This window comes from Epinephelus fuscoguttatus, linkage group LG21, assembly GCF_011397635.1.
Source record: "Epinephelus fuscoguttatus linkage group LG21, E.fuscoguttatus.final_Chr_v1".
Taxonomy (NCBI): domain Eukaryota; kingdom Metazoa; phylum Chordata; class Actinopteri; order Perciformes; family Serranidae; genus Epinephelus; species Epinephelus fuscoguttatus.
Genome location: NC_064772.1, coordinates 39,112,436 through 39,128,050, shown reverse-complemented (window position 1 = coordinate 39,128,050; position 15,615 = coordinate 39,112,436). Strand labels below are relative to the sequence as shown.

At 41.9% G+C, this 15,615-nt stretch overlaps 1 protein-coding gene across 9 annotated transcripts in view; it reads right to left on the bottom strand.

The window, feature by feature from the left end:
• LOC125881953 (receptor-type tyrosine-protein phosphatase mu-like) overlaps positions 1–15,615 on the bottom strand; it is a 202,425-nt gene that overhangs the window by 42,180 nt on the left and 144,630 nt on the right. For 4 of the 9 annotated variants that reach the window (XM_049565455.1, XM_049565448.1, XM_049565450.1 and 1 more), the window contains 3 exons: positions 7,324–7,442; positions 4,393–4,467; positions 2,820–2,846 (listed from right to left, as the gene is read on the bottom strand). In XM_049565455.1, coding sequence (XP_049421412.1) covers positions 2,820–2,846; positions 4,393–4,467; positions 7,324–7,442 — 221 coding nt within the window. The remainder of the gene's footprint in view (positions 1–2,819; positions 2,847–4,392; positions 4,468–7,323; positions 7,443–15,615) is intronic. The other 5 variants (XM_049565447.1, XM_049565449.1, XM_049565453.1 and 2 more) reach the window with 2 other exon arrangements.

The window sequence follows — 15,615 nt, the reverse complement described above, 5'->3', positions numbered from 1 at the left end:
CATTTCCTGTGAAAACAGAAGTGTATTTTGAAAACAGACAATGCATGTAACAGGCTGAAGTTGACACGGCGTCCCAGAACGTCAACGACCAACACACCCAGGGTACCTTGGACGTCATATGTTAATGACACGTGATGAGGTCGCAGTGAGGACGTGTTGATTTGTTAAACGTCAGTAAAAATACTCCACTATGATTTAGAAGCTTTATGTGTCTCTAACAAGTGTCTACATGAGAGTACAGATCATCGTCATGCCTAACATGACTTTACAGCCTCGCTGTGGTGGTGACATTAAGTCATGTGACCATGGTGTAGTTTGGTTACAGTCTAACGTTAGCTTTTAAATTCTGCTGATTAAATTTATTCTTCAATAATCATGAAGTTCATTAGTAAAGATTATCTGACTGAACAAATCCTGGAAGGATGAGAATGTGTGTTCTGATTTGTTTATTTTCTTTAATAATTCAAAATCTAATTTAAATAAATTCACGCTGGCTTTTTGCGGAGGGACCCAGGCAACGCTGACTCAGGGTGGGGCCACAGGAAAACATGATCCCTGCAGAACTCTACAGATTTCAGTGAGGAAATGTTATAAATTCTCGTTTGATGTATAACCTCAGGAGACATTTTCCTGATGAGTTGAGTCTGTAGTTTGAGTCTTCAACACACCATGACATTGAGTTTGCAAAGCCTGGTCCATTTAGAGGAACACAGACATTTTATTTGAACCTTTCAATGTTGTGCTGCAGTGTAGCCCTGAACCTGACTGAGTTATCTCTACCGGTCAGTTCAGCTCTGTTAGGATGACAACATCCACTAGATGTTGCTGTGTCTTTAAATAGCAGGTATTTACAGGAAGTCAGTGACATTAGAGTCAAACTGAGGCTTCACAAAGCATCAGTTGACATCAGGGTGTTTTTAAACAGTCCCTGTCAAAACTCAACAAACTGCTTCATCATCTGTCAGTGTCATCATGTTTCCACCATGTTTCTATAACACTACTTTATCTTTTCACTCAAACTGAAACTCTGCCTATATATTTCTGGACTAGCTTATTTGTGTATCTGTTTATCTCTTTACAGATACCTCGCTGTGTATACTGCTTCGTGTAACTGGTTTTATTGTCTTGTGAAGCACTTTGTAATGTCTGTTTTTAAAAACTGTTAAATAAATACAATAGCATTAGTATTATCATCATTAATGTCTTGATGTTATTTGTTCTTTTATGATGTGCATTCCTCTTGAAAAATTGTGAACAAGGACCGAATAATAACTGACTAGCTTGTTGACTGGATTGTTCAGATTCAGGATATATGTTAAAATGTTAATAAAAAAAACAACAACAAAAAAAAACATATGTATTTTTTTCTGCGCCTGAACCAGGAGCTGCAAACCTCAAATTAGTTAGCTTATTTAGCTTTAGTTAGCTTAATTAGCTTTAATAAGCTTTAGTTAGCTTATTTAGCTTTAGTTGGCTTAATTAGCTTTAATTAGCTTATTTAGCTTTAGTTAGCTTAATTAGCTTTAATAAGCTTTAGTTAGTTTATTTAGCTTTAGTTGGCTTAATTAGCTTTAATTAGCTTATTTAGCTTTAGTTAGCTTAATTAGCTTTAATAAGCTTTAGTTGGCTTAATTAGCTTTAATTAGCTTTAGTTAGTTTATTTAGCTTTAGTTGGCTTAATTAGCTTTAATTAGTTTAATTGGTTTATTTAGCTAAATTAGCTTTACTTAGCTTTAGCTACTAACCTAGTGAAATACACTGTCAGTGAAAAATTTGGTGATTTAACAAATATGTTGAATCTCTATTATTTTGATGTAATATTTCTCTTAGACGACATTTGCTGAAATAAAATCTGTTCATAGGTACATTATAGCGTGTCTCATTTCTTCTTCATGTGATGACTGTTAAACGCCTGATCACTGAATGGACAGCGGAGGGTGAGCCAGCTCAGCTCCGCCCTCCTGATTCTAAAGGTCGTGTTTGTTTGTGTTTATTTATCTTCCTGTTCTTCCCATGTTACATCAAGACAACCTGAAAATCCACAAACATCTGCGACATCCCATAATCTCAGCCGAGACGTCCAGAGAATAAACCCAGCAGTTTACAGGACCTCTGACTGACTCTGCTGTTGTGTCTCTGTTTATTTATTGTTTGTTTGTTTGTTGTTTTCCTCCCCCCCAGTCCACAAGGGCGTGTTGTGTCCATGCAGAGGTTGGAGGTCACAGACAGACGTGACGTCAACACGACACGCAGGAATGTTGTGGATGTGGGGATGGAGTGAAGCCCACCGTCCTTTTCCAAATAAAAAAAAACTAAAAGCCCTCAAAACCAAACAGACTCATGAATCAAAATTATATCAGAAATAAGAAATAAAAAAAACAAATGGAGTTAATTACACTGTGAAGAAATTACCACAAACAATACCCAGGTAACAGCTATTAAATTAAAGTAAATTTAAAAAATGAGTAAAATTACTTTAAAAAAATGAAAATACTTACATTAATTAAAAAAAAAATAAACTAAATTATCTGAATCATTAAATGAATACAATAATCAAAGATGGAGGATTTGTAGAAAAATAAAATCATAAATAAAAGAATTAAACTAAAAATAAAGAAAAAACAAAACAAAAGGCAGCCGAACAAGAAGCAAGCAGGGATGGATGGAAGTAAAAATATCACTCTCTCTGTCTCTGTCTCATTCTCTCCATCCTCTCTGTCCTTTCACCTGTCCCTCTCTTCTCTGTCTCACCTGTCTGTCTACTTCCTGTCCTGTTGGTTTTTCTGTCCTACAGAGGAAGGAAAGGAAAAGTGTCTCACCCAGAATGGCCGTCGGTACGAAGGGATCTGCCATCACGACACATCAGCAGCAAAAAGACAGAAAGACAGGAAGACAGAGAGACAGACAGACGGACACAAAGACGGACAGGACAAAGGAAAAAGAAAAGAAAAGAAACAGAAGGAAAAATCAGCTCCCTACGTATCAGGACGTGTCCAGCTGACTCAAGAGAAATGTTGATGCACTCGACTGAATGTTGCCGCACTCGACTGAATGTTTCTGCACTCGACTGAATGTTGATGCACTCGACTGAATGTTGCTACACTCGACTTAATGTTTCTGCACTCGACTGAATGTTGCTGCACTCGACTGAATGTTGCTGCGCTTGACTTAATGTTTCTGCACTCGACTGAATGTTTCTGCACTCGACTGAATGTTGCTGCACTCGACTGAATGTTTCTGCACTCGACTGAATGTTGGTGCACTCGACTGAATGTTGGTGCACTCGACTGAATGTTTCTGCACTCGACTGAATGTTGGTGCACTCGATTGAATGTTTCTGCACTCGACTGAATGTTGCTGCACTCGACTGAATGTTGGTGCACTCGACTGAATGTTTCTGCACTCGACTGAATGTTGCTGCACTCGACTGAATGTTGGTGCACTCGACTGAATGTTTCTGCACTCGACTGAATGTTGGTGCACTCGACTGAATGTTGGTGCACTCGACTGAATGTTGGTGCACTCGACTGAATGTTGCTGCACTCGACTGAATGTTGCTACACTCGACTGAATGTTGCTACACTCGACTTAATGTTTCTGCACTCGACTTAATGTTTCTGCACTCGACTGAATGTTGCTGCACTCGACTGAATGTTGCTGCACTCGACTGAATGTTTCTGCACTCGACTGAATGTTTCTGCACTCGACTGAATGTTTCTGCACTCGACTGAATGTTTCTGCACTCGACTGAATGTTGCTGCACTCGACTGAATGTTTCTGCACTCGACTGAATGTTGGTGCACTCGACTGAATGTTTCTGCACTCGACTGAATGTTGCTGCACTCGACTGAATGTTGGTGCACTCGACTGAATGTTGCTGCACTCGACTGAATGTTGGTGCACTCGACTGAATGTTGGTGCACTCGACTGAATGTTGCTGCACTCGACTGAATGTTTCTGCACTCGACTGAATGTTTCTGCACTCGACTGAATGTTGCTGCACTCGACTGAATGTTGGTGCACTCGACTGAATGTTGGTGCACTCGACTGAATGTTGCTGCACTCGACTGAATGTTGGTGCACTCGACTGAATGTTGCTGCACCAGTTAAGGCGCAGAGCTGGTAAGGTGGTTAGACTGATCATAAATCTGCCAGTCAGAAGAGCCAGATTTAGACCAGCTGTTTTATCTAAGCGTCCAATATGAGTCACATTTCACCGAGTTCTGAAGAGAAGAAGGACGGCGCTCCCTGTGGAAACCATGATACCCTGTAAGGTCACCATGGTAACAGTGTTGTGAGAGGTGAGGTAAATTACTGTGACGTGACGTCTCCTCAGAATCACACTGTGTCTGAATCTGACTGGCTAAGACTGAAAGGACAGGTGTTTGGTACCTGGGTAGTAGGAGTTGGGGACGGTGGTGCTGATGGTGTTTGTCTTCAGGGTGAAGGAGGATGGAGACGACACAGCTGGACAGAGAGAAAACAAACACAACCTTAATGTCTCCTGTAAGACATCAAGCTGGTCTACCTTCAGCGTGTGTCTTCACAAAGCTCCGCCCACACCTGTGACCGCAGTAACATCAGTCCCAAAGGTTACTGACACAGATACTCATGACTTCATAACAGGTTTAGAATCATGAATTCATGTGTTCATCAGTTTAGTGCTGCAGCTGCTAAAGGTGGAATAGAAACGGTCCGACAGTGCCAATATTTGTATTTTTGTTTACTGTGATGTCATTTCCAAGAATATCTCCAAGTGCTTCCCTAAAATTTGTATGACCTGAGCTACGAGCTCCTGTTGACCAATAAACCACCACGTGTGTGTGTGTTGGCTAAAGGTAACAATGTGTGTGTGTGTGTGTGTGTTGGCTAAACATAACCGTGTGTGTGTGTGTTGGCTAAAGGTAACAATGTGTGTGTGTGTGTGTGTGTGTGTTGGCTAAACATAACCGTGTGTGTGTGTGTGTTGGCTAAACGTGACTACGTGTGTGTGTTGGCTCAACGTAACCACGTGTGTGTGTTGGCTAAACGTAACCACGTGTGTGTGTGTTGGCTAAACGTAACCACGTGTGTGTGTTGGCTAAACGTAACCACGTGTGTGTGTTGGCTAAACGTAACCACGTGTGTGTGTGTTGGCTAAACGTAACCATGTGTGTGTGTTGGCTAAATGTAACCACGTGTGTGTGTTGGCTAAACGTAACCACGTGTGTGTGTTGGCTAAACGTAACCAGGTGTGTGTGCTGGCTAAACGTAACCACGCGTGTGTGTTGGCTAAACGTAACCACGTGTGTGTGCTGGCTAAACGTAACCACGTGTGTGTGCTGGCTAAACGTAACCACGCGTGTGTGTGTTGCCGAAACGAAACCTCGTGTGTGTGTTGGCTAAACGTAACCACGTGTGTGTGTGTCGGCTAAACGTACCCGTGTGTGTGTTGGCTAAACGTAACCACGTGTGTGTGTGTCGGCTAAACGTACCCGTGTGTGTGTTGTTGAAGGAAAAAAACATCAGTTCATGGTGCTGTACTGACGTAGTGCTTTTATTTTGAAAGAGACTGTATCAAACTGTACATTTCCTGTGAAAACAGAAGTGTATTTTGAAAACAGACAATGCATGTAACAGGCTGAAGTTGACACGACGTCCCAGAACGTCAACAACCAACACACCCAGGGTACCTTGGACGTCATATGTGGACGTGGAAAGTCCATGACCAAACGTGGACATGTGACGAGGTCACAGTGAGGACGTGACGTGTGTCAGATCTGTAATCACCGTGTTTCAATTTGTTTCTGAGGTTTTTTATTTTTTTTTTGTAAAATATTTTTGAAACCTTTGTTTTTTGAATTATCTCTGGGTCTGATGATGATGGTGATGATGATGGTGATGGTGATGATGATGGTGATGATGATGATGATGGTGAATATTAAATTGACAGTAAGGAGAAGCAGAGTTTTGTCCCTGACTGTCAGCTGAAGGAGCTCAGAGGAGGCGATGGCCTGAGGGAAGGTCGTCTCCTCCGTCCTCTGCACCTCCATCATCAGCGTTCTCGTCCCTCCGGCTGTGTCTCTGACAGTCCGTCACCTCATGATAAAACATTGGGTCATATCACCTGCAGTCACTCCTCCGTCCCCACATTGTCTGTGTCTTTTCTCAGTGTTCAACATGTTAACAGAGGACAACACAGACTGTCTCTGATTCCACATCTCTGAATGATGGACAGATGTGGACAGGGACGTCACATCCTCTTTTTTCCTTCTCTTTCATCTCATCTTGTCTCTTTGTCTCAGGAATCTGTTCTCACATGTTTCTGTCTCATCTCACGTCTCGTCCTGTATTTGTCTTTTGTCTCTGTCTGTCCAGTGTGTCCTTTTTTCTCATCTCTTTTTCACATGTCAGGTTTTGTGTCTTTTGATTTTTAATCTCGTCTCATTTCATCCTTTCCTTTGTTTCTCGTCTCAGCTGGTTGTCTTTATCACATCTCTGTCTTTGTGTTGAATATTAACTGTCTCGTGTTTCCTGTTATGTCACATCTTATCTCTTTATTCTCTGTCTCATTTTCTCTCCCCTTCATCTCATCCGATGTCATCTAGTCATCTCATCTCATCTCATGTCATCTAGTCATCTCATGTCATGTCATCTCATGCCATCTCGTCATCTCATTTCATGTCATGCCATCTCATGTCATCTAGTCATCTCATCTCATGTCATCTAGTCATCTCACCTCATGTCATCTTATGTCATCTAGTCATCTCATGTCATCTAGTCATTTCGTCATCTCATGTCATGTCATCTCATGTCATGTCATCTCATGAGTGTTTTGTCTTTGTCTTTAATATTTTTTTGTCTAACCTTCTGATAAAATCTTTTTCCATCTCTTTTTATCTCTCATCAAAGTTAAATATAGTTTTATCTCACCTATTTCCCTTTATCTATCTCTTTCTTTCCCCTTTTTCTTTTCTCACCTTGTGTCTTTCTATCTTTCTCTTCCCGTCTTGTTTTTCCGTCTGTCCCTCGTCTCCCATCTTCCAAGTCTCATCTCTTGTGTCACTCGTCTCACTTCTGTCTCCTTTTAGACTCATCTTCTTTTTATCTTTCTTTTGTTGCTTTTCTTTCTCCTCTCTCACACTGACTTTCATTTTTGTTTCATCTCATCTTTTGTCTTTATGAGACAGTTCATGAGTCCCTTGCCTCAGCTTTATCAATTTGTGTCCCGTCTTTTCTTATCTCTTGTATTTCACTCTTCTCATCTTGTCTGTCAGATAATCACGTTTCTGTAAATCAAATCCAACACAAGGTTTGTTTACGTGCGTTTGTGTGTTTACTCACTGCGTCCGTTCAGTGTGTGCGTGTGTGTGTCCACCATGGTTGTATGTTGGGAGTTGTTGACCATCAGAGTCATTTCCTGTCTGGAGCTCAGAGTTTCCTTCCTCTTCTTCGCCAGCTTCCTGTAGAGACAAAACAAACATATGCACTCCTTTTAGCTCCAAGCCGTCTGGATGTAAAGTTTCCAGGGTTAAAATCTAAACCCTGAACACATCACCGAGGAGACGTTCACTGAACCTGCGTCAAAACTTCCACAAAAAACCCACGTTGACTAATGGCTTCATTTCTCTGTTAAGGTGGTATGGGAGGGTTTGTGTTTGACAGTTAAGGGGGCAAGAGCAGGTTGTTGTTTGGTGTTTCCTCAGTTAAAGTGGTACTGTTGGTGTTCTATGGCGACCTCGGAACTTTGTGTTTCTTTAAAGGCGGTAAGAGCAAATTAAATTCAGTATTTCTAAGTTAAGGTGGAAGGAATAGGGTTTTAAGGGCTTTACTGTTCTGTTAAGGTGGTGTCACAGGGTTGTGAAGTTTGCATTGTGGAATTTTAAGATGTCATCAGTTTTAAGGTGGTATTGATATAAGGATTTTCATTGGAGTTACGAGTATGAGCAGGTTGGCAGTTTCTTTCTTAGTTTAGGTCAGCTGAGTCAGAGTTTCTCTCTTAATGGTGGGGGTGGGGTTATACAGCAGGATTTTAAGGTGGTATGACGGCTGGCGTTCCTTCAATGAGCTGTGAAAAAACTGTAGATGAGTGTGAGAATGCCGTGCTGGTGAATGCACTCGTAAATTTGTGAATTTGTTCTGCTTTATAAATACATGAGCCATAACATCTCACACACACACACACACACACACACACACACTACCTCTGTTCTCTTTAAATTTCTTACCACAGTAATGCAAAACCCAAACAAAGAGACGCTAAACCACCGCAAAGACACAAAACAACAGGAGAGACACAAAACCACCACAAAGACACACAAAACCACCACAAAGACACAAAACCTCCACAAAGACACACAAAACCACCACAAAGACACAAAACCTCCACAAAGACACACAAAACCACCACAAAGACACAAAACCACCACAAAGACACAAAACCTCCACAAAGACACACAAAACCACCACAAAGACACAAAACCACCACAAAGACACACAAAACCACCACAAAGACACAAAACCACCACAAAGAGACACAAAACCACCACAAAGACACAAAACCACCACAAAGACACAAAACCACCACAAAGAGACACAAAACCACCACAAAGACACAAAACCTCCACAAAGACACACAAAACCACCACAAAGACACAAAACCACCACAAAGAGACACAAAACCACCACAAAGACACAAAACAACAGGAGAGACACAAAACCACCACAAAGACACAAAACCACACAAAAAGACACAAAACAACACAAAGAGACACAAAACAACACAAAGAGACACAAAACCTCCACAAAGACACAAAACCTCCTGTCTGTCCTGTTGATCCACTGCAGAGGACAAAATACCATCTTTAAAGCACAAAAACATCCTTTCATCCTGCACACACACACACACACACACACACACACACACACACACAAACACTCCATTCGTTTTAAAAGCTCGATTTATTTTCTCTCTTTCTATTCCGAGTGTGTGAATAAAAAACATCCATTTGTCCGATTGCTCACACACACACACACACACACACACACACACACACAGTGTAAAGTTTAACCCTGACCTGAAAATGGAAAAATAATGAAATATATAAATAAATAGAAAAAAGGCTTTTAAACTGAAAAGTAAGACATCAGTGAGTGTGTGTGTGTGAGTGTGTGTGTGTGTGTGTGTGTGTGTGTGCGTGAGGTTAGCGTGGATGACGGTGAAAGCGCCCTGAGGCGAGGCGCTGCCCTCCTCCCCCTCATGTCTCCTGTTTCTTCTTCTGTGGTTCTGTCAGACTGAAAACCTGCAGCGAGTCTCTGAGTCAGACCTGAACACACATTGTCTCTGCTGAGGACACAGAGACATGTCCCTCCTGTCTCTGCTAAGGACACAGAGACATGTCCCTCCTGTCTCTGCTAAGGACACAGAGGCATGTCCCTCCTGTCTCTGTGTCCTTAGCAGAGACATGTCCCTCCTGTCTCTAAGGACACAGAGACATGTCCCTCCTGTCTCTGCTAAGGACACAGAGACATGTCCCTCCAGTCTCTGCTAAGGACACAGAGACATGTCCCTCCTGTCTCTGCTGAGGACACAGAGACATGTCCCTCCTGTCTCTTTTCTTTGACAGAAATTTTTATTTTGAATGAAAAATGTTGAAAAGTAAAATGATAAAAAATCTAAATGTCTCCTCAGTCGTGTTTTTCATCTTGTTAAACGGTGTTTTCTCTGTGTTTGTGTCCTTCAGAGCAGAGCCGACCTCTGACCTCTGCCCCCCCCCCCCCCCCACACACACAACAAAAAGATGAGTGAACGGAGCGGGAGGTAAAAATACTGCAGCCACACAGCTTTTATATGTTTTCATATCTGATTTCAATAGAGACGCAGACTCCTTGTGTGTGTGTGTGTGTGTGTGTGTGTGTGTGTGTGTGTGTGATGACATCATCAGCGAGGTATCAGGGGTTGATTGATTTAGCAACACTTAACGTGAACACACACACAGATGCATGTCAAGGCTAATCTATGCTAATCTAATGAGCGACAGGACAATGACAATGCTGTTAGCGGTAATGGATGTCAGAGTGTGTGTGTGTGTGTGTGTGTGTGTGTGTGTGTGTGTGTGTGTGTGTATCTCTCCTTGTAACGATCATTTGATCAGACAGGTTTATTACAGCCGGCTAATTCTATTAACCCTGCTCCACTGCGCGCGAGCACACACACACACACACACACACACACACACACACACACAGTTGTAAATCTTTCAGCTGCTTCAGGCAGGAACATAACCCTGACTGTGCCTCTGTCGTCCACATACTTTTGGCCTTTAATTCAGTTTTTGTTTCTGATTTTTTTTTAAAAAGACTTGAACTTCCTGAACGCTGTCAGGCTGACGACCCACCAAACGATTTCAGAGAACGCTGAATGCTCGTCACTTCACGTCGCTGTGTCTCGGTCAAAAAGTTGCACCTGAACACACCACAGAGCGTACGGCCAACGGCCAACCAGCACGCATGTTCTGCACCTGTGCCAGAGGAAATAACTCTCCACACCAGCAGAGGGCCGTCGTCTGTATTCATCATTCAAGTGGTCACAGCTACCGCTGGCGCCAGGCATGAAAACCTCAACGTGGCGAGAAGAAGTCGGCAGGACAGTTTACAGACGGGTGATTTCCTCATTCTGGTGATGACTCTCAGCCACACCCATCACCGTCCAATACCAACCAAACAAAGACCCACCAACAATGGCAAAATAAACACAAGAGTCTAAATTCAGCTCAAATTTAGCACGAATTTAAGACAGATTTAGCAGAGCTGCTGCAGAGCTGACTGGAAGCGTTCACACCTAAATCATCCTAAAGTCAGCTTTCAGAAAATTTGCCCGTACGATGTTTTGTGTTCGTTGTGTTCATCCTGCAGGGTCTGATATGAAGCTGGTGAGTTAATTTATTTCATGTGAATCTCCTTATCTCCTGATATCTGACTGGAGCTAGGCACATACACACACACACACACACACACACAGAGTGACCTGCGGAGGAGTGTGGGAGTACTTCCTGTCTCCCTGAGGAGGCGTCGGTTGGAGATACCTGGAGGTAAAACAGGTTTCTCTCTTCCATCTGTCCTTATTGATCAAAAACAGCAGTTTCAATAGTTTTATTTTTACTTTCACATCAGAGTTTGAAACAGGAAACAGTAAACGTCCACTCAGTGTCCGACCAATCAGCACGAGGAGCCTGGAGGCATGCTGGCGTTGAGTCAAGTCAAACAGATACAAAGGGAGACGCAAACTGAACTGGCTACGACTCATAACAGACCAACACGGCTGGAAAAGGTACATTTACTCAAATACTGCACATGAGTACAAATTCAAGGTACTCCCATCCAATATTTCCATCCTGATCCTCCTGCTCCTCCTGGTCCTCCTCCTGCTCCTCCTCAATAAATCCTGTACTTTTTACTGCACTACATCTGTTTGTTCCTGTCCAGTGAAAACCATGTATCTCCAGATGTGCTGATGTCTGATGTTTGTGATAAACTGATTCACTGGACCACAGATGATTTGTTATTAGCTCAGACCTGAACTGGACATGTGAAGGTTTGTCATCTGGGTTTTGCTGTTTGAAACTGTGACAAAGACCACATGTCCTCTGTTCTCCAGACAAACAGCCATTTTGGTTGATGTGTGTCTGTGATGTCACCAAGCCAACTTAAGGAGAAACTTCAATTCAATTTTATTTATAAAGCCCAATATCACAAATCACAGTTTGCCTCACAGGGCTTTACAGCATACAACATCCCTCTGTCCTTATGACCCTCACAGCTGATCAGGAAAAACTCCCCAAAAAACCCTTTAACGGGGAAAAAACGGTAGAAACCTCAGGAAGAGCAACTGAGGAGGGATCCCTCTTCCAGGACGGACAGATGAGCATCTCCATCTCTCTCTCTTGCCCCTGAACTTCTGAAGGGGGCTCTTGCTCCATCCTCTCTTTCTCCGAAACCTCAGGACAGCTATTTTTTTTCTCCTGGACCCTATCAGAAGTAGGACATAGGCAGGAGGACCTGCTCCACCCTTCCCCTGTTTTCTCATCTCTGCAGCTCACAGCAGGAGCTGTAGCGTCGCTCTCAATGTGGCCTGCTCCCAGCAGACACAGAACCTGGAGACCAGAGAGGTTAGTGTGCCAAACACAAGGTTTGCACCTAACTTTCCAGCGACAAGGAGAACCAAGCTGAATTAGCAGCAGACTTGTAACTCTGCAAAGACCCCAAGTGACCAGCTTCCTCAGATCTAAACCTTTGGAACAAGGACCCAACAAAGACTGCATATGGAACCCCATTTCCTTCAGACAAACACCTCCCCTGATCTGAAGACAGTTTTGATTCGGCCATCTTGTAGTTCTCTGTCGTCAGCCATTTTGTTTTGTAGGCCAGACAGCCTTTTTTCACACACACACACACACACACACACACACACACACACACGCACACACACACACACACACACACACACACAGACACTTGCATATATTTAGTTAGAATTTGTGTGTTTTGTTTTGTTTTGTTTATGAATAAAAACTTTTGGAATCAGACCTGCTGTCTGTTTAATGTTGCACCAGAGTGAATGAATATTCAACATCTCCTGTGTCAATAAATCCTTCAACCTTTATTATTAATATGGCAACTTTGGTTATAGTTATTAATTGAACTAATAAAATTCCATATTGTTTGTTTACTGTCTTTTATGAGACTAATATCTTTAACTGGCTATCATTTTCCCTTTTCGGGAATGGTGCCCCACGAGGTGATTTGATGTAAATCAAGTCACATTATTTAACATAATTAAAAATCATTATGAATAGTTCTCATTTACTTACCGTTATTGATAACCATTTTGATACTTTAATTGGAGATCTAGTAGAAGGTCAGGCCCCATCAAAGTGTTCCTTTATGTGTCGGTGTTTGTGATAAACTGAAGGATGAAGTGTTCCTTTATGTGTCGGTGTTTGTGATAAACTGAAGGATGAAGTGTTCCTTTATGTGTCGGTGTTTGTGATAAACTGAAGGATGAAGTGTTCCTTTACGTGTCGGTGTTTGTGATAAACTGAAGGATGAAGTGTTCCTTTATGTGTTGATGTTCGTGATAAACTGAAGGATGAAGTGTTCCTTTATGTGTTGGATGTTTGTGATAAACTGAAGGATGAAGTGTTCCTTTATGTGGCGGATGTTTGTGATGAAATGAAGGATGAAGTGTTCCTTAATATGTCGATGTTTGTGATAAACTGAAGGATGAAGTGTTCCTTTATGTGTTGGATGTTTGTGATAAACTGAAAGATGAAGTGTTCCTTTATGTGTTGATGTTTGTGATAAACTGAAGGATGAAGTGTTCCTTTATGTGTTGATGTTTGTGATAAACTGAAGGATGAAGTGTTCCTTCATATGTCGATGTTTGTGATAAACTGAAGGATGAAGTGTTCCTTTATGTGTTGATGTTTGTGATAAACTGAAAGATGAAGTGTTCCTTTATGTGTTGATGTTTGTGATAAACTGAAGGATGAAGTGTTCCTTTATGTGTTGATGTTTGTGATAAACTGAAGGATGAAGTGTTCCTTTATGTGTTGATGTTTGTGATAAACTGAAGGATGAAGTGTTCCTTTATGTGTTGATGTTTGTGATAAACTGAAGGATGAAGTGTTCCTTTATGTGTTGATGTTTGTGATAAACTGAAGGATGAAGTGTTCCTTTATGTGTTGATGTTTGTGATAAACTGAAGGATGAAGTGTTCCTTTATGTGTTGATGTTTGTGATAAACTGAAGGATGAAGTGTTCCTTTATGTGTTGATGTTTGTGATAAACTGAAGGATGAAGTGTTCCTTTATGTGTTGGATGTTTGTGATAAACTGAAGGATGAAGTGTTCCTTTATGTGTTGATGTTTGTGATAAACTGAAGGATGAAGTGTTCCTTAATATGTCGATGTTTGTGATAAACTGAAGGATGAAGTGTTCCTTTATGTGTCGATGTTTGTGATAAACTGAAGGATGAAGTGTTCCTTCATGTGTCGATGTTTGTGATAAACTGAAGGATGAAGTGTTCCTTAATATGTCGATGTTTGTGATAAACTGAAGGATGAAGTGTTCCTTCATGTGTCGATGTTTGTGATAAACTGAAGGATGAAGTGTTCCTTAATATGTCGATGTTTGTGATAAACTGAAGGATGAAGTGTTCCTTCAAGTGCCGAAATTTGATGACTTCGGAGAGAGACCAGGTTGGACCTGCCAACACTTTTCTGCTGATGACACTGACTCTATGTGACTTCATCACCAAGTTCCCTTTTTGGTCCATGTTTTTTATACAGTCTGGGGTTAAAATTTGCGGCTCAGGATCAAGGGTCACAGAAGATGAGTCCTGTTGCACGGCTGTGGCTCGGGTCGTCTAGCGGGTTGCCCACTAATCCCAGGGCTGGTGGTTCGATCCAGGCTCCTCCTGTTCACATGTCAAAGTGTCCTCAGACAAGACACCAAACCCGAAACTGTAAGGCGCTTTTGCAGGATAGAAATGCAGCCATTAAAGAAGGACCGACACTAAAAGCCTGGACCAAAGACTAAAGGTCAGGATGATATTATGACAGAGGTAAATGTCAGGGGTTTGTGGGTAAACGTACGAGTTATGGGTCAGAGGTCACAGCTGAATAACTGGACACAGGAAGACTTGGACTCCAGGGTCAAGGTCACGGGTCAAAGACAAAGAGTTGGGTTAAGGGAAATGTTACGGGTCAAGATGTGTGGTGAAGGTGAAGGTCAGCGTTGAAAATGCAAAGGTCATGCACATGGTTTAGGCAAAGGGTCAAAGGTCAGGGGCTAGAGGAAATGGTGGAGTTATGGGTTGAGATTTGTGGTGATGGTAAGTAGGGGTGGAAATAAAATCAGTTCACTTAAAGTGTTTTGATTATTTTTTAAAAAAAAAATGATTTTGAATCAATTTTATAATGCCTGAATATACATGAATCAAACATGGAGGTGGAATTAGTTTCTGCTTTCATTGTGGCAATCTACGAATAACGTGACGTTGAAAGGCAAAACATCGGAAACAAAAATTGCACTAAATGGTAAAATCACGATACACATCAAACCAGCACACAAAAGTCGAGATAGTATTGAATCAGAAGGAAAGAATATCGTTCCTGTGCCGATGGTTATCATCAGTGACTCATGGGAAATGGGGTCAAGCTCATGGTGAAGGTCAGGGGTCAGAGGTCACAGCTGTTGATGACATATATGAGAACGTGAACTAAGGGGTGACCTGAGAGTTAAGGGTTAAATGTTAATGCTGAGCAGTGATGATGGTGATTGTTCAGGTGAGGAGGAGGAAGAAAACTATTAGGATCATGATCAATGTTCAGAGGTGAAAGGCTGCAAGGTCAAAGATCAAGGACAAAGAGTCAGGGGTCAAAGGTTAAGGGTCGGGGATAATAGGTTAAGAATCAGCAATAAAAGGTTAAGAGTCAGGGGTCAGAGGTTAAGGGTTCCAGATCAAAAGTTAAGGGTCAGGAATCGGAGGTTAAGGGTCAGGGGTCAGAGGTTAAGGGTTCCAGATCAAAAGTTAAGGGTCAGGAATCGGAGGTTAAGGGTCAGGGATCAGAGGTT